The sequence below is a fragment of the Medicago sativa genome, chromosome 5 (assembly GCF_051527215.1).
Source record: "Medicago sativa cultivar Bolivia chromosome 5, Bolivia_mono, whole genome shotgun sequence".
Classification (NCBI taxonomy): domain Eukaryota; kingdom Viridiplantae; phylum Streptophyta; class Magnoliopsida; order Fabales; family Fabaceae; genus Medicago; species Medicago sativa.
In genome coordinates, this window is record NC_140753.1 from 59912051 (window position 1) to 59937716 (window position 25666).

The 25666-nt window shown below is 37.2% G+C and overlaps 2 protein-coding genes and 1 pseudogene across 3 annotated transcripts; 1 reads left to right on the plus strand and 2 right to left on the minus strand.

The window, feature by feature from the left end:
* Window positions 1–10162: 10162 nt before the first annotated feature.
* On the minus strand, window positions 10163–12580 carry LOC146923618 (putative helicase MAGATAMA 3). The gene is made up of 4 exons (XM_085708786.1): window positions 11525–12580; window positions 11116–11440; window positions 10739–10997; window positions 10163–10666 (listed from the first exon to the last, which is right to left on the minus strand). Exons 1-4 carry the CDS (start codon window positions 12512–12514, stop codon window positions 10402–10404), a joined length of 1839 nt encoding a protein of 612 aa, XP_085564912.1. The 5' UTR covers window positions 12515–12580; the 3' UTR covers window positions 10163–10401.
* Window positions 12581–12708: 128 nt separating this feature from the next.
* Window positions 12709–14110, minus strand: LOC146923619 (uncharacterized; annotated as a pseudogene).
* Window positions 14111–18410: 4300 nt separating this feature from the next.
* LOC146923620 (helicase SEN1-like) lies at window positions 18411–24950 on the plus strand. Of its 2 annotated transcripts, none has more exons than XM_085708782.1 (7): window positions 18411–18607; window positions 19228–19386; window positions 20108–20662; window positions 21205–22494; window positions 23133–23457; window positions 24006–24261; window positions 24353–24950. In XM_085708782.1, exons 2-7 carry the CDS (start codon window positions 19273–19275, stop codon window positions 24588–24590), a joined length of 2778 nt encoding a protein of 925 aa, XP_085564908.1. In that variant the 5' UTR covers window positions 18411–18607; window positions 19228–19272; the 3' UTR covers window positions 24591–24950. The 2 variants fall into 2 exon arrangements, with proteins under 2 accessions (XP_085564908.1, XP_085564907.1); XM_085708781.1 differs by lacking the exon at window positions 18411–18607 and adding an exon at window positions 18905–19027.
* The last annotated feature ends 716 nt before the right edge of the window (window positions 24951–25666 follow it).

Genomic DNA, 25666 nt, shown 5'->3' on the forward strand with positions numbered 1-25666 from the left:
AAAAACACCCTTTTGGTGAACACATCCAATCCTAGGTATGTTTGTCAGGAAAATGCCTTGTCCAATCCATCTGTTTTGGAGTTTTCAGCACATGGGGAAGAGGAAGACAGTGACAGAAGAAGGAAAGTTTCTTTGCCTAATCCTCCTTGGTCAACGTGCAGTAAAGAACGAAGGGGAGTGTCAACCCCTATTTCTGCTCCTACTCTCCTGTTTGGCGCGTGCAGTAACAAGCAGTTGGACCAAGTGGGACCGGTTCAGCAAGTGGTTGCCCCCACTCCCAGGCTGAGCGCGTGCTGTTAGCGGCCTGTGGGTCCAGAGATTCACGTGGGGACCGCTCAGGTTGGGCAGGGCTGTCCAGATTTGGGTATGGGCCTTGTGGATAGTGGTTTGGGCCCTGTGGAGTATTGCAAGCACATTACAAGCAGCCAGGATTTAATTAAGAGATTTGGCACCCCCCTGTCTGCTTCCACACCTCCTTTGATGTATTCTCAGAATCAGGTTAGCTGCCTTATCACGGATCCTCCTGATCCAGCCCCTGACCCACATTCACCTTTAAGGATTCAGCCGGTGATTCCTCTTATGATGGAAGCGCCAATTGATGTTCAAGGCCCGTCGGTGGTTTCGTCCTCTATCTCATCTCCTGGTTCGGGGTCGCCATCTAAACCGGCATTTTTTTCTAGAGATGCTAAGCAGAAGAATAAAAGATGGAGGCCGCGGAAGATGTCCAAAGGAAGGCCGAAGCGTAAAGGGTCTTTGAGCAAGGGGGAGAAGATACAGTTTTGCGGGAACTTTTCAGGGATGGAGAGCATAGGGTGGATTCCAGGGAATCTCCGGACAGGCTTGGAGCGGCGGATCTCCGTTCGACACCCCTTATGGCACCAGGTATCACTTCCCCTATTCTCTCTATTGACTCCTTGCATTGTGATGGGGACCCAACACCCTTTTTTGGTGGGTGCGGGGACTTCTCAGGGTACTAGTCATACTACTCGGCTTGTGGGTATGCAGTCCGTTGTGGCTCCTCCTTTTTTTGTCCCAGACATAGGTTGTTCTAGGGGTCCTGATGGTCCTTCTGACAGCGTTATTGCCAAAAATGTTCTTAGTGCGGGTAAGGTTTTCAGAGTGTCTTTTAAGTGTGACGACATAGTGGAAGTGTCTAGGTTGGTTGCCCTTGAGGCTAGAGATGGTGCGGCTAAGGCTGCCATGGGTGATAATAGGGGTGTTCCATGATCATTGGTTCTTTTAATGTGCGTGGTTTAGGGGGTAGGATCAAGAAACGGAAAGTCAAAGATTTTGTCTCATCTAACCATCTGGATTGTCTTCTGATCCAAGAGACAAAGTTAAGTGAGGTGTCTGAGGGGCTTTGTCACTATTTATGGGGTAACGCCTTCTGTGATTGGAGCTTTGTTCCGGCGGTGGGTAATAGTGGGGGTATTCTTTCTATCTGGTGTACCTCTAAAGGTAATGCGGTTTTCTCCTTCTCTGGTCCGGGTTTTGTTGGGGTGTGCCTGGATTGGGGAGCCTCGAAGAACCGTTGCTTTGTGGTTAATGTTTATTCCAAGTGTTCCCTTGCGAATAAGAGGGAGATGTGGGGGAGGCTGCTGGAGTTGAAAGGCTCCCTGGGCGGGGATGTTTGGTGTGTTGCCGGCGATTTTAACTCGGTGTTGCAGGAATCAGAGAGGAGGGGAACCCCTCTTGGTAGTAGTAACCCCTCTGTGGGAGAGGTCCGTCACTTCTCTAATTTTGTGCATCATATGGGTCTTATCGACCTCCCTCTCCTTGGTAGGCTCTATACCTGGTGTCAGCCTAACGGGGGCGCGATGAGCAGGCTGGATTGCTTCCTCCTTTCCGCTGGGTGGTGCGACCTTTGGGGTGAGGCAACCCAGTGGGCCCTTCTTAGAGATGTCTCTGATCATAGCCCGGTGGTGTTGAGATACTCAGATCAGGTTTGGGGTCCGAAGCCTTTCAGATTTAATAATTTTTGGCTTGATCATGGTGAGCTTGGGGAGGTGGTGTCCCAAAGTTGGAATCGATCGAGGCCGGCGGAGTGGATGGCGGTGAGGCTGTCGGCTAAGCTTAAAACCCTCAAAGGTGATCTGAAGGAGTGGCATTCCAAGGCCTTTGGTAGGTTGGAGGAGCGTATTTAGGCGCTGGTGGAGGCCCTGAAGGTTCTCGATCTGAAAGCGGAAGTTGGTCCGCTGTCGCTTGTTGATACTGAAGCTCGGTTCAAGGGTTTTCATGACTTGTGGGCCCTCTTGCGTGTCAAAGAGGATCAGGCCTTTCAGCGGTTGCGGTCTAGGTGGTTACGTGAGGGTGATGCCAACTCGAGCTATTTTCACTCTAGTATTAAGATGAGGAGGCGGAGGAACTCTATTCTGGCCCTTAGGGTGGGTAATAGGTGGGTGGAGAGTGTTCATGAGGTCTGCGAGGAGATTGTGGGTTTCTTTCGTGATCATTTCTCCGAGTCTGTGACGGACCGTCCTACTCTTGACGGGGTCCCTTTTCCTTGCCTGTAGGAGGTGGATGCTGGAGGTTTAACCGTACCTTTTAATGGCGATGAGATTAGGAGGGTGGTGTTTGAGTCGGACGGTACAAAAAGTCCGGGTCCGGATGGTTTTAATTTCTCCTTTTACAAGAGGTTTTGGGATTTGTTAAAGGGGGAGGTTGGGACAATGTTCGATCAATTTTACCACTCTTCTACTCTTCCCATGAGTTTTTCTTCGTACTTCATTACTCTCATTCCTAAGGTGCCGTCCCCCACCCGGCTCGGTGACTTCCGTCCCATTTCTCTGCTGGGGTCTCTCTATAAGATTGTGGCCAAGGTGTTGGCTGGTAGGCTTGCCTCGTTTATGGACAGACTTATCTCCTCAAACCAATCTGCTTTTACAAAAGGTCGCCAGCTTGTGGATGGGGTGGTGGCGGTGAATGAAATTATTGATGTTGCTAGGAAGACCAAGACGGAGTGCCTTATCTTTAAAGTGGATTTTGAAAAGGCTTATGATTCTGTTAGTTGGAGTTTCCTTGAGTATATGATGCAGAGATTAGGCTTCAGTGCTAGATGGCGTGGCTGGATCCGTGCCTGTGTTTTTTGTGGCAGGCTATCCGTCTTAGTTAATGGGTGTCCGACGGAGGAGGTCAACATCATGAGATGTCTAAAGCAAGGAGATCCTTTAGCCTCGTTTCTCTTTCTGCTTGTCGTGGAAGGTCTGAGTGGTTTGATCCGATCGACAGAAGCTAAGGGTTTGTACCAAGGGTTCAAGGTGGGTAGTTCGGCCATATCGATTTCCCATCTTCAATATGCGGACGATACCTTGTTTTTAGGTAAAGCTACTATGGCAAATCTGTGGTCCCTAAAGACTATCCTGCGTTGTTTTGAGCTAGCTTTGGGGCTTAAGGTGAACTTCTCTAAGAGCTCGGTCATGGGGGTCAATGTGGGGGGTGAGTTTCTAGGTTTGGCGGAGCGTTTTCTTTATTGTAAGGTGGGTTCTGTTCTGTTTGTTTATCTTGGTTTGCCGGTTGGAGCTAACCCACGCCTTGAGAAAACTTGGGAACCCCTCATCCATCTTTTGAGTACTAGGCTTGGGTCATGGGGGAACAAGTATGTCAACCTTGGTGGTAGGGTGATCCTTCTTAACTCCGTCCTTAATGCTATCCCTATTTTCTATTTGTCTGTCATGAAGATGCCCGTTGTGGTTTGGAAGAAAATTGTCCGCCTTCAAAGGGATTTCCTCTGGGGAGGCATCAAGCGGAGCAAGAGCATTCCTTGGGTGTCGTGGTCGGTGGTTTGCAAGCCGAAGCGTGAGGGGGGCCTGGGGGTGAGGGATCTCCGTCAGGTTAATATCGCCCTTTTGGCCAAATGGCGGTGGAGGTATCTCTTGGGGGATGAGGGTATTTGGAGGGACATCCTTTTCGCCCGCTATGGTGCTTGTCTCCCCTCTCCTCATCTTGGTGGTAGGCCCTCTGGTCTCCGCAGGGTGTCGGTGTGGTGGTCCAATATTTCCCTTCTCGGGGGTGACCGGGAGGCCCCTGGTGACTGGTTTTCGGACAGGGTTATCAGGGTGATCGGGAACGGACTCTCAACCCAATTCTGGCATGACCCGTGGTGCGGTAACTCGCTCCTTAAAGTTAGGTTCAGTCGCCTGTTTCGCTTATCTACTCAGGGTGGTGGGAGAGTGGGGGATTTAGGAGCGTGGGAGGGGAGTGTCTGGGTGTGGGATCTTAGGTGGAGGAGGCCGCTTTTCGTTTGGGAGACTGTTCTCCTTAACGAGCTGCTCGTGGTGGTGGCCAGGCATGCCCGTTCTGATAAGGAAGATGTGTGGTCTTGGACCCTCAGCCCTGATGGGCGGTATTCGGTGAAGTCTGTTTATTCTTACCTCTTAAAGGGGTTGCCGGTTGGGGGGGCGCCAAAGGGAGTTATCATGCAGGCAGTTTCTCGGGTCTGGAAGTCGTGGGCACCGTTGAAAGTGGTGGCTTTCTCCTGGCAACTTTTGCTAAATAGGATTCCTACTAGGCTCAATTTGGTTAGGCGTGGTGTCCCGCTCCCGGAGGGGGGTGTGGGGTGTGCGTTCTGTGATGCGCCGTTGGAGTCGACGATGCATTTGTTTGTGTCGTGTCCTGTTATCCTTCCGGTGTGGTATCAGGTGGCTAGGTGGTTGGGTTGGGAGTTTGTGACCCCTCTTCGTATGGCCCAGCAGTTCCTGTCTTTTACGGGATTAGGTGGGGGGAAGAGAGTTAGGTTAGGTTTGCTTCTGGTTTGGCATGCTGTTATTTGGACCATCTGGACGTCCCGGAATGACCTAGTGTTTTCTGGTGGCACTCTTCGTGTGGAGCCTGTGGTGGATAAAGCAAAACTCTTAGCTTGGAAGTGGTTCCTGGCTAGGTGCCCTGGTAGTTCCTGCACTTTTCAGGAGTGGGAGGTGCAGCCCGTCCTTTGTTGGCATCGGTAGGGTTTTGTGGTGGTGGTTTTCCTGGGGGTGCGGGGGGGTTGGGTGGGGGTTTTCCTGCCTTATCCTTTCCGTCCTGGTTACCTGTGTTTTTTCTTTGTGCTCTTTGTTTTTTGCACGTTGTTTTTTCTGTTCTTTTTGTCTTGGTGGTTAGTAGGTTAGGGGCTTGATGTGTTTTTTTTTCTGGTGTTGGTTTTGTTTTTCCTTTTTTCGGCCTTCTATTGAGGTCCTTATGGTGTATCTTGTATTGTACCTTTTTCTCCCCTTTTTATCTATATATATATTTTGCCATTCAAAAAAAAAAAAATTAAGGGAAATTCTTATAGTAAGAAATAGGATGAATTGTTTTTAACATTGTTTTAGCTGTGGTACATTGTTTTGATATTAATTAAGGTACATTGTTTTGATATTAATTAAGGGAAATTCTTATATTTGTCTTATAGTGAACGAAATTGATAAGGTGTAAGAAGCTATAGTTTACTATTCCTTTTTAATAGAACTAATATCCCATAGAAAAAGAAGATTACTCCCAACGTTTTTCTAATGTCACGTTGAAATTATGGTTAGTTAACACTCATAGTATTGTGATTCATTTGTTCCTATCTTTTAGTTCATAACTTTGACTAATTAGTAATTAGGGTAGTTAGTGGCATTTACGGTTCCTCCATAAGCATAACCCACGTTTAGGATTGATTGAGTGGAGTATCATTCTCTAAGTAGTTATTTTAGTCCTCACCGATTTTCCTTAGTATCACGGTTTAGTAAAAAGGTAATTTAACCTTCCATTTATTTCTCTATAAAGGTCACCTAAGAGTCTATTTTTTCAACTATTTTATCCTTCCACTCAAACACAGATTTTAATTTTTGTTCACAACTTATAATTCATTTCGGCAATATTGTCCTGAAGCCCTCTATAGCCATCCTTCTATCAACAACTTAATGTGGCCAATTCCTCATTATATTTTCCCTCTTATTCATACATTTCTCCTAGTATAAGTCACCCATTATTTTCATCCTAGTGAGAAGATAGGAACTCAAAAAACAATCAGAGGGTAAGCCAAATTACGGGGTTATGGTGGTTGTCCGAATTAAACATGAGAAAAATGATGAGAGATTGTGTACGCAAGATAGCAGCAAAGGAGAAGTATAGACTAAGCGGATCAAGTTGTACGTGTGTCGATTGAGAGCTTTTACTAGGAAGGAAAGGCAAGGGCTTTTTTCCCCATACGTCCATATTAAGTGCTACGGCTTTGTTGGGTTTATCACATCCCCTGTCCTTTTGTGGGGTTAGGACAAGGTGGGGGTTAATGCACAAATTCTTCCATATGTGATGTTGTACAGCAACAGTTTTCCAAATAAACTATTAATGACTTCGTCAGCTACTTCAAAACTATAAGGCTCACTTCCCAATGATGCACACTCACACCATAATGAAAGGGAGAACCTTTTCTAAAACCAAATGAGCTCTTGGACTGCTTCTTTCCCAGCCACTTATGTGCATTATTCTTTTGGCATTCTACACTACAAGAGGGGGCTGGGAAAGAAACTAGCAATGTTGGTTCTTGGGGGCCAGGAAAGAAACTAGCAACATTTCCAATTGGTGTTAGCTTCTTTCCTAGCTCACTGTTGCACATCATTGTGTAGACTGTTTGTAGTACATGCATTGTTTTATTCTGTCTGTTACTTTATTCATTGACTTGCTCAATTGGTGGATACATTTTTTTCATTTACTAAACTGTTGGAACATAATCTTTTAGGTATGTGGAGGGAGCATCTCCTTCAATTCACAACACACTAATTCAAAAGGGAAAATGCCCACAGATTTGGAGAGACTGGCTTCTAGGATTCCTCAACTTGATGGTCTGATTCCTTATGAGGATGATGTGCTTTCTACTCCAAATGCGAGTTATGTTTTTATCTGCTCCTGCCTGTGCTCGTGTGAGCTTTGATAATGAAACAATTTGCTATTTGTTATTTCCCTACTCAGTTGTTTCTTAGTGCTTTTTGGAGGGTTTTGGTTTTATGTCCCCCCTCATCTTCATCTTTATTTTGTACTTTTATCTTTTTATGGAATGAATTCTGAAGATTGCGATGAGATTATCATGAATGTAATTTGCTATATTCATATTTGAGTATCTTATTATAGCGTTTAATTATAGCATTTTTGGTTACAAATTAAAAAAAAAATACGCAACTTTTATTAGCGCTTGTAGTAAAACGCTAAGAAACCCCTATTTGAGTTGAAAGGCTACGATAGCGCTTCTCAGAAAGTGCTAAGAAACAACTGTTAGAAAAGCTACTTTAATAGCAATAGAATAAGGCTATATTAGCGCTTTTCTGAAAGCGCTATTGATGTGTTGCTATTTAATAGCGTTTGGAAAGCGCTATTATAGGCTCCTGACCTTTTATAGCGGGGGCTTTCTTAGCGCTTGAGAAGCGCTATTAAGAGCCAAAATGAGTGCTATTAAAGGGGGTATTTTGTAGTAGTGAATCCTACGGTCACCACGTGTCTACATTACAACCTGTCGGTTGATTATACGTGTGTGGGGACATGCATACTAGACGGTAGTGCATACTAGAGCCGTCATAGTCTTATCTCACTTGTTATAGGCTTCACTTCCTATACGTGTCATGACGGCCAAGGGGGAAACTAGGACCGCAATGCCAAGAATACGCTCTACGTATCGAGGCCTAACATAACATATCATGACACGAGTCTAAACCGGACGATTAGGGGAACCTAAGATCGTCATCGGTATCATAATCTTTACTTGCTCTATCCCACGTCTTATACTTGTCTTATAGCATCTAGTGCTCCAGTTCTTGAACATAATCGTGCATGGAATCATTCTAGCATACCATAACATAATCATTATCATGAGAAACATAATCGTATCTAAGTTCATTCATTATGTTAGCGTTGAACAAACAATTATTATCTTGATTCATTTTACGGAGAGCCCCGGGTGGAGTAACCCCGAGAACAATCCCATACATGACCGATGTACGTACATCGGACTCCCTCGGTGTCGTGCGGGTCCCTTGCGGCTTGAACCATTCCCCTTAGGTTGAGAACCTCCCGTATCCCCCTGACGTGGATAACAAGAGACACGAGCACCGCCATGCGGTTATTATCTTAGTCTTGCGGTTTCGGTGACATTCGGGTCCCTTACGGCTTGAATCGTTCTCATGATGAGAACCCCTTGTATCCCCCTGGTGAGGATAGCAAGAGACATGCCACCTACTTAAAACTTGTCATAAATTTAGAATAAACCTAATCATGCATACATGTTTACCTCGGAACCTTAATCGATCCGATTAGCGGTAAATTCATACTTGTTCATGCTTGTAGTTTCTTAATCATGATGGAGTGATTAACTAATCAAACCACGACTTAACATGCTTGTTAAACACTCTTAAACATATGCGAAGAGCTTATACTTCGCGTCTTGTCATTCTAAGAATTCATGCTAACTAGCTAGTTCTCGACAACTATGTCGAGGCTCTAGTTTTCCCTTGCTTAATGAGTAACTTACTACCTGATTCATGACATGATTCTTTCTTATACCATGCCTTACTAACATGCATAATACTTGCCTCTTTAACATAAGAATCTTGCTTTCCTTGATCATCAATTGGGACCTTGGTTTGAGGGGTTTACATTCGTAAAAAGACACCACAGAGAAAACCGCGTCGCGAATCCCCATGCCTGCCTGAAGCAAGCAAAACAGTGAGATTTCTCACTGTCTTACTCGCCTAGCCGAGTGATTTCACTGGGGAGGCGAGTGGTAGCTCGCCGTGGCGAGTTGGGGGCGAGCAGGACCCCCCTTTCGGAGTTCTAGCTCGCCGTGGCGAGTAATAGCTCACCGTGGCGAGTTAGGACAGTCCAGAACACTTAAAAATGGTATTTTTGGCCCAAAAACCTCAAACCAAGTGTCTCTATGTGTTTTGGAACATATTTGATCATTGGAAATTTATAAAACATTCATTTGGCAAGTATAAACCTGTTTTGCATGCATGGCAAGAAAAGGGGCAACTATCACAATACATAATCCTAGACTTCTCATAGTTTTCATAATAAACTAACATGGCATAAACATGATCCCAAAGGGTAGGAAAACTAGCTATGGAACTCACCTAGTAAATTTTCTTGAAACATATCCAAGCTTATAAGCTCAAGAATCAAAAACCCTAACTTGATTTCCTTGCAACCTTAGCTCATGCCCTTTCAAACTTGTTGTCCTTATCTTGCAAACCAAGACACCATTTCAAGCTCAAAACCATACTCCAACATTACCCTCAAAACACATATTCAAAACTTAAAATCAAAAGGAATTCTTGGTGAGGAAGAATAGAGATATTAATCCATTCAAACTTAATATTATTACCTTGATCAAGTGGAGACCATACCTTGTACCAATTTAGAATCCATCTTCACCATACACCAAACCCTAGTTTCCAATCACTTCTTCACGAAGAGGAATAGAAAAAATCAAACATAATCCATACTTCCTTAAGCTTAAATGATCATAAGGGAACAAGTTTGGAAACTTACCATGAGAGGATGAAGTTTCATGAAAGATTGGTGAAGAGGAAAAAGAGATGGGATGAGCTTCATGAGAGGTGGAAAAAGGGAAATCAAACCTTAATCAAGCTTCTACTTGTACAAGAGATCATGAGGGAACAAGATTGATTCACTTGCCATGAAGGAAGGAAGATTTGGAAGATTTGGTGGAGAGAGGAAGAGATGGGCGTGTGGGAGAAGAAAGAAGGAAGAGGAAATGTTTTCCCAACTTAGAGAGAGAAAGGATAAGGGAAAATAAGATATTTTCCATCCAAAAACATATAAATATCCTTTTTTTACCGTGAAATTACCTTTATGCCCTTGCCTCAAGCGTGTTTAAAACGACTTTGATACTTTTCCGTAAAAAGCTGACATCTCATAAAATATTAACCTTAACTTACTTTCCATGAATTAAATTCATCTGACAAGGTCAAAGGGTAATATACCGATACTGTCAGGCGGGATATTACAAAAAGTTTTTTAGTCTGGTGTTTATTTTTCTTTTGCTGATGAGTTTTGATACTTGTAATTATGTGCTCTCAAATATCTGCTTAATTTGAAATTTAAAATTGTAGAGTGCTTGGTTTTAAATTATGCTAAGATTTGATTTTAATCTGTGTTTTGAATAGTTCTTATTTAAATGCATGGCATAAAACAATGATCACAACAACAAGCACAAATAATTCACCACAAAAGTTAACAAATAAGACTCACAAGATCTCCTCAAAAAAGTCTCACAAGATGTCCCCACCCTACATGAAACTTGATCAACCATTTCTAACATAAACACGTTAAACCATCACAATTTTGACAAAAACTACACTTCAGAGCTTAAACAAAAGTACATTGGCACCATGGTTTAGAGAAACCCATCGCTCACCCAAACATTCACACATATTAATTTGGTGCCACTCGCCTAGAGAAAGTAGTTGATATGTTATGATTTCCCATTTTCCCTCCTAAACGCCGTTTCTTGAATGGTGACTCAAATTCTTCCAGTCGTTGAATCTGGAACAGAACATTCTTAATAGCCCGGGCCAATTTTTTGTCCTCTTCAGCATTGTGGAAACAATCCCTATTCTTAGCATCAATAACTACATTTCTCCAAACAGAGTCACTGTTGATTAAAGTAGATGCATTTCCTAATATCCAAAGACAGTATCTGCACAAAATGAACTCAGTATTCAGTAAAGATAGAAACAACATAACAAATTGAACATCATATACGTCATACCTAGCCCTAGTCATAGCCACATTTGTTCTTTGTCTATTTGAAAGAAAACCAACATCACCAGTACCATTAGATCTCACGGTAGATATTATTATAATATCTTCCTCACCACCTTGAAAACCATCAACAGAACGAACATTTACAGAGAACTTAGAATTAGCAACCCGAGTGTACTGCTCAATTTCCTCCTGAATTTCATAAACTTGAGCATTATATGGAGATATGATTCCTATGCTAACTTTCTTCCTTGTCTTCATGAACACTGGCAGAACAAATCAAAATACACTGTAAGACGTATAAATGCATAATTCATACTAACGCTGAAGATTTCTGGTTCCATGAAATACAACACAATGGTTGAAGAGAAAAGAGAAATTGACCTTCATAAAGACTTTTAATTATCTCAGAAATAACAGCAACCTGAACCATGTTCTTCAGACTTTGTCCATGACCAAATTGCTCTTTACCCTTAGCTATGTTAATAAAAGAATAGGAAGAGTACATTTCTCCTTCAAGGAAAAGCTTATTATAGCTTTCTTCCCTGACAATGGGAGCATCAGATAGCTTTCCATCATAGAACTCTTCGCACGGGAATAAGCTAATGGAAGGATGCATTCTATACTGAACATTAAGCATTTTTCTTTCATATCCCAACATTACAAGTCTTTCAAACATACTTCGTCCAAATTCACATTGGTCTGCTATCTACAAATACAATAGTTTTAATTATATTAGAGAAAATCTGTAATTAGAGAGAAAAATCAATAATTAAATGTAATGACCGAGTACCTTGCTTTTTACTAATGCAGGAAGTTGTCTCTCATCTCCGATTAGGATGCAACGGTGGAGACCCGACAGCTGTAATGGAATTGTTGATTCACATTCTTTGAGCTGTGCAGCTTCATCGATTACTAAAAATTGCAATGGCTTCACCTTTGCTGGATCAATTAGTTTCATAGAACTTGATGCAGTGCACATAATCAGACAAGCATTCGACAAGCAAAAGTTTTCTACTTGAACTCTATTGATAGCACCTCTCATGTCAATGTTAAATTTAGGAAGGGAAACAGTCTCAGAAAGTGAACTTAGTATGCAAAGGCACTCATCTATACAATCAAAGTTATTTTTCTTGAATTTGGCTTGCCCCAAGGAATTTCCAAGAGACCTTAGCAAATCAAGAGCTTGAAGCATTTTTTCAACCATTTCCAATGAAATGAGACATGTTGGCATGTGTGTGTGTAAGGTTTGCATCAAGAACTTGAGCTTCTCTTTTTGTTGACCAAATATCTTCTTGTATTCAAAAACTTTACTAGTCACATTTTTGTTAGCAAATTTCTTCATGGAGTTCAGCAACTCTATCATGGATCGCAAGTTAGTCTCCCATCCAGTATTTGGATGAAAGCATTGAATGAGATTCTCTACACGGTTATCGAGAAAGACATTGACAAGGCCTGGATGAGGACTTAATTTCATCCTCTTACCATTTCCAAATAGCACAATGTCACCTAAACCATATGTATCATGATCAAGTGAATCCATAACTAACCTATGCAACCGAATTGCCACCTGCAAAATTGCAGTATTAGTTGGAGCACATGTCAATGTCCTGGTTTTTAGCTCGAGTAGAGAAAATAGCAAGCATGCAACTGTCTTTGTTTTCCCTGTCCCTGGTGGTCCCCATATAAGTTTGATATCAGCATGATTGCAATTCATCATGCTAACACAGCTTGAAACAGCATCTTCTTGGGATTCATTTAGATTCTGAGAACGAATTATCATGTCTTCTTTTATGAAGGTAGATCGACTATCTGGTTCAGACAGGCAAAGTTGACAGTTTTCTCCACTCTGAAATACAAAAAAGCATTAAACAGGTTAATGAAAGTTTACACGACATAATGCACATGTATTTCAAACATAATTTTTCATGCGGGAAAAGTATGCTATATATTAAATGAAGGAGAAACCTATTCAGATCAAAAGAGTATTCTTACAATTGGACGCGGTCCCAACACTGTTTTAATTATATTCATGTGTGAGGTTGATTTCAGGGCATTGCAAATACGAACATTTGTTGTCATGTTCATAAGGTAAACTGCATACAGTTTCAACTCTTTGTTCTTCCACAAGTCATCTTCAATATTCATCTTCATGCATTCGGATGCTAGCTCTTTGTTGTTACACAAGTCGTCTTCAATATCCATCTTCATGCAATTGGATGATAGCTCCTTGTTGTTCTGCAAGTCATCTTTGATATCCATCTTCATGCATTTGCATGACAGTACTGAGATTTTATCAGGAATTCCATTCCTTGCCTTGATTACCTTCTTAACATAGGCGATACGGTAGGGGTTTTGGTGTGTGTTCAAGTCATTTAAGCTTTCAGGCCTAATGTGTGTGAAAGCAATGAGATCTCTGACACAGGTTTATAATTTCCAATATTTTCAACTTCATCAGATTCAGTTGTACTCTTCAGCCATATGTCATGATGGAACTGTATGAATTGGTTTTGATCTTTTGGAATTGAAAGTTTCCATGCAGTTTTTTGAACATTATTGATCTCACAAAAAGGAGCTTGAGAAACAGCAAACAAGCTTGAAGATAAATCAGTGTGTTTCCTCAAACAATAGAGAGGTACAAAAGAGTTCTTGTATTCTGTGGCTGACTTAAACGTCTCTGGAATCTTATGAACCTGCGAGAACATAGGTTTTTTCTAGTGTTATTAGAACATGCAATAGTAGCATAATTAAATATCAGAGACGAAAATGAACAGAACAATTTTCATTTCATGCAATACTGACAATTTTTTTTTTTGTTCATAAAAAATATACATCTATTTTTATCTAAGTGCATTGCATTGTTAAAAGGATAATGCAGTCCATACTATTTTACACACTAAAACAAAATGGTTGCACTCATTAGCATAGTCACAAAGCAACACAGTTTTTTTGTACACGTTTTTATAAAAGATGATGTAATTAATTGGAATGAACACTCAAATACCATAAACATCATATAAATTAACTATATTATGCAATTCTTATTCATTTTCTTCAATAGTTAAAATTTTCTCATTTTTCTACAGTTCACTGAGATATACTCATATGCGAGACTACATAGAAGGAAAACTATTATGTTTATGTTTAGAAAGACCATAAAAATAGTCAATCTTTATTGAGACTGGTATGGTTCAAATTCTTTTCCAAGAAACAAGTGCACATTGTAAAGAATCTAAAGATGGAAAGAAACCTTGTCTTTGTAAAATTTTTTGTTCAGAACATCCTCGAGGGTCCATGAGAGTACAACATCCTCGAGTCGAACATCCTCTTCACTTGCATTGCTAACATCCTCTTCACTTTCATTACTGGTTGTTTCCATCCTTCGTTCTTTCTCAACGCTAAAGAAAATAAGCAATTAATCATTAAGGAAAAAAAAATCAGAATACACACACCAAATTAACGAAAACACAAAGAATAATTGAACTACCTAAGTAACTAAACAGTTAGAGTATGTCTTGATCTACCTTTCAAGTAAACATGACCAACTTTGCAAGTTGTTATAAGAGGGAACAAACATTGTGTCGCAGCAGAATATGAAAGGTTAGAGCCTCATGCACAGTTTTTGGTTACATCATGCACAGTTAAGTATCTTTGGTGATTTATCTGAAAGAAAAATGTATTTGTGATATGTGACGGGGATAAATTTATATAATTTAACAGTATAATTAATGAAAGTTTAATTATAGAAATGCTAGTTTTAATACGGCGCATGAGGGTAGTTGCATAGGAAATGACAAGATGTCAAGATGGTTTGTCTTCTCGACTTCTACAGCTCCTTTTCATGCATTAACTGAATTATGGTTGAATTAGGCTGATGGCTCATAAGTCATAAGGTCACTAACGTGTGAACTTGAAACGTAAAAAATAAAGGGTCTTGTTAACGAGTGCCCAGAACACTCTTTAAGCATTTTAAAAGGAGAAATTATTCCATAAAAAAATTAAATATTTCAATTTCCAATGTATTGATTACAAAAAATTTCAAAATATGTTACCTTTTAAAGTCTTAAAGAATGTCCCGGGAGCACTCGTTAACATTTTCCAAAAAGAATGATGAAGATATTACTGATTACTCCCTCTATCCAGAAGTACGAGTTAGGAAGCAAAAGACCTAACTATTCCCTTTGTCTCTAAGGATAAGTCTACAATGATTAATTCTTGAGAATTAAGAAAGTTTTTAGTAATCTTGAATTCGTTAACAATTGATTGATATTATTTTTACATTTCTACATTTTAAGTGACAAAATTAACGTATCCATTATACTCCCTCCGTTTCAAAATGAGTGTCGTTTATTGCACACAGATTAAGGAATGGAATGAAATAATCATTAGACATAACACTTTTACTAAACTGCCCTTGCTTTATAAAAAAAAGACAAACTTAAAGTTGCATTGAAAATTGTGTGAGAGAAAAGTTAGAGTATTTATTGAGGGTAAAGTTGGAAGAAAAAAATTAAAGTTGTATTGGAAATGTAAAGTGACATTCATTTTAAAACAATTTTTTTTGGCTAAAGTGACACTCATTTTGAAACGGATGAAGTAGTATTTAGGGTTAAAGATGTTTTTAGTATCTATAAATATATCAATTTTTCATTTTATTAATTTAAGAAAATTTCTTTCACTTTTAGTCCCTTAAAAATTTTCAATCATCATTTTTTGTCAATACTTTTAAGTAAACTAAAGTGTAATAAGTTATTTGATTGATATTTATTCATTTGTCTGAGTTTAAAGGTAGGATTTTTGACTCTTTAACCCTTAATTCAAATAAGTGATAACGTGGCTTATGGACAATTAAAACAATTTTCAACTGTCCTTAAGAGTAAAAAGTTGCTAGCAAGAGACCTTTGGTAAAAAAAAACAAGGGTTATGTTTTAGAGCATATGTTAAGTAACTTTAAAGTAAAAAAAATTCTTAAATTTTGTACATTTAAATAATTAAAAGTAAAAAAATTAAATTCAAATACATTGATTACAACAAAATATTTCTACTTTTGACTCATTAACTTATGCTTTAAAGATACGAGTTAGCATTTTTCAAAAAACAATAGCATAATACTATAAAATAATATAAATTTAAAAAGGACCATGGTATCTGTCGGTCCTTCTACTAAGTTCGTCTCTGATCTTACGCTTCTAACAAATTAGGGGTGAGCATATACCCGAGACACACCAAATTCAAACCGAAATCCAGGATATGGATAGATACAACCAGTTGTCGGGTTTTAAAGAAGGAAAAAAACGAGTATATATGGGTTGAGGAGTGTTATTTGAACAACCGTTTGGTAAACAACTTACGGGACAACCATAATTTACAAAGAAAAAATAGGTATTTGTATGAAAACAAAAGCAATAGAGATATAAAGTAAAATATAATGTAAATATGAGAGAGAAAGTTGTCACAAAATAGATGTTCAAATATCATTTCTCATATGGATTTATGTGGTCGAGTTTGGATTTCAAATATTGACGCATCCATATGCGTGTTTCTAGAATTCTGCTCTTCTCCCAACACATTTTGCTCGCGTCCAACTGAAATATCGAAAATACCCATGCGTTAGTTAAGTAACGCGAGTGTTAATATCTGCGCAGCTTAAGTCACGATGCGTGAGTTAAGTCACGCAGAGTTATTCTAATTTATTTCTTCACATTATTCAAATTAATTTATTTACGTTATTCTACTTTATTTATTTACTTTATTCTAATTTATTTATTTACTTTATTCTAATTTATTTATTCACTTTATTCAAATTAATTTATTTACTTTATTCGAATTTATTTATTCACTTTATTCTAATTTATTTATTCATTTTATTCGAATTTATTTATTCAATACGCAATTATATAATAAATGCAAAAATTAACAGAAATAAAGGAACAAAAATAATAGATATAAAATATCATTTTATTAATATAATTCTTATTACATTTACAATGAGGTAAAACTAAATCTGCGAAAAAAAACACCAGAAAACCTACCTACCTGGGGTAAAACTAAAAAAAACCGCCAGAAAACCTAGCTTTTTGTGGTAAAACCAAAAGAAATTCACAAGAAAACCATCATTCCTAAGGTAGAAATAAATATGCACATTTAGTTTTACCCCTGCTTCTTTTTACCTCAAGAAGGCTGCTCACCAATCATCTTTTTACCCCAAGATTGACCTCTTTTTACACCTAAATAAAAACTAAATAAAGACTTAAAAAAGAAGAAAAAAGAAAAAAAAAAATACATCAAAATAAAGAATAAAAAAAGAAAGAAAAGAAAGAGATTTATGGGGGAGATAGTGAGGAGGAGAGTGAGAATGTGAGATGATGTGAGGAAATGGGGAAGTTTGGAGGGGTATTTATAGGTGAGAATGGTAACATATGTTATAACTACCATAAATGAAATAAAAAAACGTGTAAAAGTTGTAAAAAAGGTGTAGGTTGAATGTTGAAAAGCTGACCAAAGTCCAAAAACGTGTGTTCTTGAGCTCTGACCAATCGGCCAACCTACGTGAGTTAACTCGCGCATAGACCAGTGATGCGTGACTTAATTCACACAGGGGAATATTTAGAAATTCAGTTGGACGCAAGTGTTTTGTGGAGAGAGACTTGCTTGAACACAAGCATTTAAACACATCATTTAAGCACTCACACACAAAAGTATATTTCATTTAATTATAAAAAAATATTATTTAATTATTTTTTCTCTATATATTTTTTCAATTATGTATGTGTGCTCAAACCAAGTGTTCAAACCCTCGTGTCCAATCCAGTTTTGTGTTTCCAATCTAATATACAGTAGAATTCGTGTTTCCAATCTAATATCTTTGCACCGAAGAATTCTCAGCACATCACATCAATAGTACAAGCCGTCGGCTGTCTACTTTTTCTTTGATAAAGCAAGTTGTCTACTTTTTACCTCTCAAGAGTGTTGTAGGCTATTACTATCAGAAAACACAGATATTTTTGACTTTTTAGTACTAGTACTTCTTTTATCTTTTACATTTTATTTTAAGGGTTTGGTAAGGAAATAAAAAGTATTGGTTGGATTCAACCATATTTTAGCTTTTAAAAAGTTAAATTATTCATTTTTCACTATTTTTAAATGTATTGTTTTTTATTTTTATCCTCTTAGTTAATGTTCTAAGAGTATTTTTTTTAGCATTTCTTTTATTTTAAATGCAAATGCTAACAAGTGTCTTAAGAACATATGTTAAAAAAAATTAATGTGAAAATTTTGTCTTTGAAATTATGCTAATTTATTTCTCAAATAAAAATTAAATTTTATCAATAAATATTTTCTATTCATAAAACCTTATTTTTAAATATGGTTCTATCTCTGAATTATTTTAATACAATCAATACATAGAAGAAACAAACAAATCTTAGAAGAAATCAATACATAGTCACAACTTCAAACAAAAACATTTGGACACAGATTTTTTTTTAGAAGAGAAGTAAATTAATCACTACATTTTTTACATTTATTTCTTAATTTTTCTTATCTATGCGCCTGTATAAGTATTTTTTTTTTTATTTATGCTTGTGGCCAATTATTAAAACTTACTCAAGAAGAATTGTCAACAAAAAAAAAAAATGACTTACTCTTGAAGGAAGACAACATGCATAAGCTTAGACTCCGTGAAAAAAGTTCGCTACTCTTTAATCATACATTAAAGTCAAACTTGCAGCAACCATTTGAAATTTGTACAACCATGTAAGCAAGTCATTTACATTACATTCTGATCAAATATTTGCTGTTGTTGCTGCAATGGATATTAGATGGCGCAAAATCACATTTGGAACAGATGAAGTGTGAAAGGAAATCAAACTGAAAGGTAGGGAAGATTCATAGAGTGAAGTGTACAAATATTATATTTATCATGTCACTCTTGCTTCACATTGACATATATTATATTATATTATATTATATTACATTTATAACGTCACTCTCTTTCATTCTTGAGGTTTAAGAATTAAGTGTACAAGTGTACAAATATTATTTTCCACTAATTTTACTTAAAAAAAAAAACAACGATTGGATTTCAAAAAAGGAGTGTATTTAGTAAATATTCAATAAACAAGTTTTTTGGATCAGTAATTAATATTATTAGTATAGTCTGCTCAACTTCTGTAATTAAAGAGTGTCATTCTAGCTACACAAGATTGTTGTAGTTCGCTAGTACAAAACTTCTGTAAAGAGGGTCTTACTTATCTTGAGTATTTCTCCAAATACTTGTGGTTTTAAGTTCTCAAAGGTTTACTAGTATTATGGTTTTGGTGTTTATCTTGCAAATTTTTCATCATCAAGTTCAAGATAAAAAATTCCTTCTTTTTCACTTTTATTACGGATATGTAAATGTGCTTTAGCTTTTGAACACATTTTTTAATCTTTTTTACCTAAACTCTTTATTTAGTTAACTTGTGATAAACTCTTTTTTAATCTCTTTTTATGCAGATTAATTTAGAGTTGATTAAAAGGTGTCATTATTAAGTAACAAGGATGGAGAAGAGATGCAATAATATGGAGGAATGTCTTCGTTGTGCAAGCTTAATAAGTGTTGTATTCTCTTGGACTCTAGATGATCTTCTCAACGAAAGTCTTTTCAAATACCAGGTTCTTTTTCACTTTCCAATACTCTAACATGTATGAAAAACACATTAGACCTTTAACTAAGATACAATAGTTTATAATTTTTTTTTTTTTTATCACTCATGCCTTCAATTTTTATTTAATGACATAAAAATATATATTTTTTCTTTCCATTTGAGGAAAATAAATTAAGAAATTACCTAGCAGAACTAAGGCAGTGTAATTTGTATTGTTTGAATGTTGGTATAATTTGCCGTCTCTTCAAATTCTCCAATGTAACTTGAACCGTTGTATATATTAATCTAAGAGGAGTACTAGAAACACTCCATTTTCAACGCTCACTTACGCGGGTCTCATAATCTTACGTGGGACCCATTTTCAAAGTGTGAGACCTACGTTAAGAAAAGAGTGAGTGTCATAATAAATGTTGGTCTGAGAGTGTTCTTAACACTTCTGGTCCTTAATAGGTGAAATTTGGTTATAGGTTTGAAAAAGATCCGGTTTCAATTATAAGTTCCTTTTTTTTCTCTAGGTTTTTTTTTTTTTGTCATTTCATTTTTCTGTTTTGAATTTTTTTTTGAGGGAATTTTTCTGTTTTGAAATAGCAAGTATATTTCTAGTAATCAAATTTCATCAAAACAGAACAACGAAGTATCTAACCGTCTATAACCTAGCTTGAAGGAAGACAAAAAAAATTTCAATGTCTCAGTTAAGGTAGCTTGAAATGTTTCTCAATTTTTGGTAGGTGCCAAAGATTCCGAAGGCATTCTCGTCAACAAATGATTACATGAATTCGTTCTTTCCTGCATTGATTGAGGAAACACATAGTGATCTATATTCAAGCTTGATGAGTGTGCCTCAAGCTTCTTTTTGTGAAATCAGAACAATGGAAATGTCGAAGGACTTCAGTCCTCCATACGACTTGTTCTATAAAATTACATTGAAGAGCATTACTGATGAAGTGTACGGAGTAGGAAAATATGAACCTGAGGTTGGTGATCTCATTGCATTCACAAATATTCGCCCAAGAAGTGTGTATGACTTGAGTAGGATCAAAAGATACTGTCATATAGCTTATATTCATGGATCAAAAGATGAATTTACTGATGAGATTCCTATACTGTTGTCAAAGTACATGGAGATGCATAAGTTTGACCTGAGTAGGAACAAAGCACAGAAACTCTATGCAGTTTGTCTCATTAACATGACTACAAATATTCGTATTTGGAAAGCCTTGAACTCAGAGATGGAGGGATCCAACATCAATATAATTCAGAAAGTGTTGCAGCCTTATTCAAGGGTAAGAATCATAATTAGTTATTCATCTTAGACTTCTGTGACCTTTCTTTAGGTCTTCATATAATCAAAGCTCTAAATCACATTTGCATTGCGATTCTTCGTATTGCAGAGAATCATGATCAAATTCAGTTGACATGGCCCCAATTGCAATTTCTATAAAGACATAACAAATTTAATACCATAGATTAGGTTGCATTCGTTAGCCTCAACTGTTAGCGAGCGGCCAACATTCGGTGGGATTTAGTCCCACATCGGATATATAGGATTCTTGAGATGAGTTTATAAAGAGGAGGCACTCCTCACCGTACAAGCCGGTTTTGTAAGGATGAGTTAGGCCCTGATTTTCGTTACATCAACGTTTTTGTTGTTTTTGCGACTGCTATTGTGTTTGTTTCAACCATATTTTTTTTTTTTTGCAATCGCAACGCTACTACAACCTCTATTTAAAACCTTGCCTAACAAGATTACTTATTGTTCTATGATATTGTTACTACTCTATTTAAATTGTCATAAAAAGTTTCATGTTTTGATTATATTTTACAGATGGAACAAAACTGTCATACTTGCTTGTCGGGAGTAAATCTCGGTCGATCATATTCCCGAGTCAAAACAATAATCAAAGCTCAAAATCTAAATGAGTCTCAGAAAGATGCTATTCTAAGTTGTCTTCATATGAAGAAGTGTCATCACAATGATCCTATTAAACTCATATGGGGTCCACCAGGAACTGGCAAAACAAAAACAGTTGCATCCATGCTATTTTGTCTCCTCAGGTTAAGAATCAGAACACTAACATGTGCTCCAACAAATACTGCAGTGTTGGCAGTGGTGTCGCGCCTTCACAGCATAGCTAAGGATTCACTTGAGCATGGTTCATATGGTCTCGGTGACATAGTACTATTTGGAAATAGTAAAAGAATGAAAATAGATTCTTATAAGGGTCTTGGTGAAGTGTTCTTGGATAATAGAGTTGATGATTTGTTGTACTGTTTTTCTCCAATGACAGGATGGAAAAATTGTTTAGAATCAATGATAAGGTTACTAAAGGATCCTGAAGAGCAATACGCTTTGTATTTGAACAGTAAACATAATGAAAATGTTGTGTCATTGGAAGAATTTGCCGTTGGAAATTATAGTCATGTAAAACCTGCATATTTTTCATACAAGAAACGTTGCAAGTATCATTGTCTTTTGACATTGGAGGAATTTGTGAAGAAGAAATATGGTTACATTGTAGAGCAATATGATATATACCAAGATGATAAAAAGTCAAGTGTTGGTATGACTATGGAACAGTTTTTCAGACAAAAATTCTGTTTCTTTGGAGGGAAGTTGAAGTCATTCATGAAAACTTTGTGTACTCACTTGCCAACAAGTTTCCTTTCACTTAAGGTGGTGATAAAAATTTTGAGAGTTCTTGAGTTGCTAAAATCTCTTGAAGTTTCGTTGAGTCAAAGCAAGGAAAAACAATCTTTCAATGATCATTTTGGAGTTGGACAGAGAATTTTTTCTTGGTTTGGATGGTTAAGCTCCGAAAAAGAAGAGTTCCTTCATACCCTTTGTTTTCTTTGTGAGACTATCAAGCTTCCTAAACTTACATCAAAATATGGCATATCACAATTTTGCTTGAAAAATGCATCCCTTCTTTTTTGTACTGCATCAAGTTCTTCGAAATTGTACACAGAAGGAATGAAACAAGTGGAGTTTTTAGTGATTGATGAAGCTGCTCAGCTTAAAGAATGTGAATCAGCTATTCCTTTGCAATTAAATGGCCTCAAACGTTGTATTCTCATTGGTGATGAAAGACAACTTCCTGCAATGGTCAAAAGCAAGGTACTTAGATAATTAGTTTCTGCTTAATTTTACTTGAAAATCAGTAGCTATACTTCTTTTCAAGTTAAAACAATCTGTTTTTAATAAAATGTCTTTTATTATTGTCCACCTGAAAATTTCTGAAAAATATTCGTGTTTTCTCCCCTTAGTTTCACACATGTCTGACATTGTCCACCTGAAAATTTCGGGACAATATTTGGTGATGTGGCAATTGACTTGATGAAGTGGTCCATTCCAGGTAATTTAAATCCACATCCATTAGGCCACATCATCAACTTCATTTTCATATAAATAGATAGATAGCTTAGCATATTGCAAAATTTTCAGGGAGGCAAAATTTCAAATTCTTTTGGTGAACGAGGGGAACTAAAAAATCCAAATTTAGAAAATGTTGAACTAAATTTGCGAGTGAGGAAAAATAGAGGGATCAAAAGTGAAATTAAAGACTAGTTAACATAAGTTACGATACATATCAACAAATAAAGGTATTGTTGGAAAAGTAAGTCTTGATGATGTAAAGTGACAAATAATCTGATATAAGACAATGTTTCAAACATGACAGATAAAATGAGGCGAAGATTTATTTTTTCCGAGTGAAATTTTTATTATGGCTTATGAGTATGATGTTTTTGTGTCAGATTGCTGACAGGGCTGAATTTGGGAGAAGCTTATTTGAAAGACTGGTACTGTTGGGATACAAGAAGCATATGCTTGATGTTCAATATAGAATGCATCCATCCGTAAGCATGTTCCCATGTAAAGAGTTCTATGATGGTCAACTTTCTGATGCCAACATTGTGAGAGAAATAAGCTATAACAAGCGTTTCCTTGAAGGAAAAATGTATGGTTCCTACTCTTTCATTAACATATCTAAGGGTAACGAGCAGTGTAATCATGATCATAGTTTGAAGAACGTGATTGAAGCTGCTGCTATCTCTGAGATTATTGGAAGACTTAAAAAAGGTTGATTTCTCTTTCTCTTTTTCTTCAGTCAATAAGGTTGTTAATCCAATGTTTAGCAATATAATGTACAATGTTTGGATCGACACATTTGAGCTTGTTTACTGATATAAACACTTTTGAGACTGTTTGAGAGAGCATACAGAAATAGTTTATGGCTTGTCCAGAAGCAATTTTCATAAACTCTCCAGGACAGCTTATGAAAACAGTTAATAGCATATATGAAAATAGTTTGACATTAAGCTCTTTATCGAAATAGGGTCATAATATACCATATACATTATGTAGTCTGTTATCTTTCGTCCAGAGTTTATTTTCCTGCAGGTGTTTATTTCAATATAAGCTGTTTTCATTAGCTATCCTGGAGGGCTTATAAAATGAGCTGAAACTAGCTAGTAGTCATGTCATAAGCTGTTATATGAGATCCTCCCAATTAGTCTCACAAGTATTTATATCAACAGATAAGCTCAAATAAATCAATCTAAGCAAACTCTTGATATGATATATATAACATACCATACATTATTATTAATCTTTTACTTTTGTGGCAGAGGTTTTAAGGGCAAAAAATAAAGTTAGCATAGGGATCATATCTCCATACAAGGCACAAGTTTATGAAATTCAAGAGAAAGTGAAGCAGTACATGGTTTCGGATCCTAACTTTTCTGTTAGTGTTCGTTCTGTTGATGGTTTTCAAGGTGGTGAAGAAGACATCATAATAATATCCACTGTTAGATCAAATTTGGGTGGAAAAGTTGGTTTTCTTTCCAATAGACAAAGAGCAAATGTTGCAATCACTAGGGCTAGGTATGTTAAGAAAAAGTTAAATTTGAAGTGCAAAGCGATCCTTATGAAATGCTGACATGTTGAATTAAAATTTATTTTATACTTTTTGCAGATATTGTCTTTGGATTGTAGGAAATGCTACAACTTTAGTTAATAGTAACTCTGTGTGGAGAAAGGTTGTTCGTGATGCCAAGGAAAGAGATTGTTTCCATAATGCTGATGAGGACAAGAAACTGGATCAAGCTATTAAGGATGCATGCTTTGAGTTTGAACTACTAGATGATTCTGCATCAGCATTTAATAAACTAAGCATAAGGGAAAAGTCAGAAACATCTACTTTCTCTAGGTGAGTGAAGCCATCACATTTTTCATATATTCATGTTAATTGTATAATGCTGAACGTGTAAATCAGCATTTTGATACTACAAAGTGAAGAGTTAAGATTTTGAAGCACAACTATGTATGAATGCATTAAGAAAATAGTACTGTAGAGATTGTGATGCAGTCATCGAGGTGTATATTTTATATGTGTCACAATCAACTCAAATATAGACTTGTCATTTAAGATTGTATGACTCGTATCATGGTGTTGTTTATGCTCCTTATTTCAGCCTCTAAATTGAAACTATAAATTGTTAAAAAGTAACAATATTTGAAATCATGAAATTTGTTATGATATGGGAATATAGCCAATCAATATTATATTATTATGTCTTGAGTGATTGGTTATATTATTTATCAAAATTGTAGTTATCGATCAAAATAGTTTTTAATTTTTAGGAGTTTGTATCATTCATTCCTAAAATTTTAATGCACAACTCAAAAAAGTTAATCCATCAAGTTTCACTGGTGTACTAATATGTTGAATAAAAATGTGGTCTTTTATATCGATCTCACATATCATTCTTTAGACGTCTAAAGTTGATTATATGACCAATACTTATGAGATAAGAGCTTTGGTTGCTTGACCCTTGGGCTGGCCCTGCACGGCTGCACATGATGAGTCGCACCAGATCCGGACATTAAGACCAAGATGCCTCAGACTGAGAAGATTGAACTTATCTAGTGAGGTAGGTTTGTGGTTGGCTTGCAGATGGCACCGGTGGATGAGAAGATGATTGAGCACCATTAGAAGCAAATCCAAGTGAAGGAGATTAGGATTATAGTGCCACTGATCCCAGTTAGGAGGACCACGGGAAGGAGGTCCTGTCAAGGTGTAGACACTAGAGTGAAGTTATGGAAGTAACAAATGCTAGCAGCATGACCAAACTTAGACAAATTTGAGCAATATAATAAAAAAAGGATTTAACACCTTCAGCTATAGATTTAAGATTTGATCGTAACCGTCACAACTTTGCATGATAAAACTTGTGAATCTCATCCCAAACATGAGGTGCACGAACACAGCGAACGTGAGGAACAACAT

Coding starts and splice junctions, on each gene's coding strand:
- LOC146923618 (XM_085708786.1), bottom strand. CDS start 12,514: ATGATAATTCGTTCTCAGAATCTAAATGAATCCCAAGAAGATGCTGTT. Junction 11,441..11,524: donor CTGCATTAGTAAAAAGCAAG/GTACTCGGTCAT, acceptor TTGTATTTGTAG/ATAGCAGACCAATGTGAATT. Junction 10,667..10,738: donor GTGGCTATGACTAGGGCTAG/GTATGACGTATA, acceptor CATTTTGTGCAG/ATACTGTCTTTGGATATTAG.
- LOC146923620 (XM_085708782.1), top strand. CDS start 19,273: ATGGAGAAGAGATGCAATAATATGGAGGAATGTCTTCGTTGTGCAAGC. Junction 19,387..20,107: donor AAAGTCTTTTCAAATACCAG/GTTCTTTTTCAC, acceptor AATTTTTGGTAG/GTGCCAAAGATTCCGAAGGC. Junction 24,262..24,352: donor GTTGCAATCACTAGGGCTAG/GTATGTTAAGAA, acceptor TACTTTTTGCAG/ATATTGTCTTTGGATTGTAG.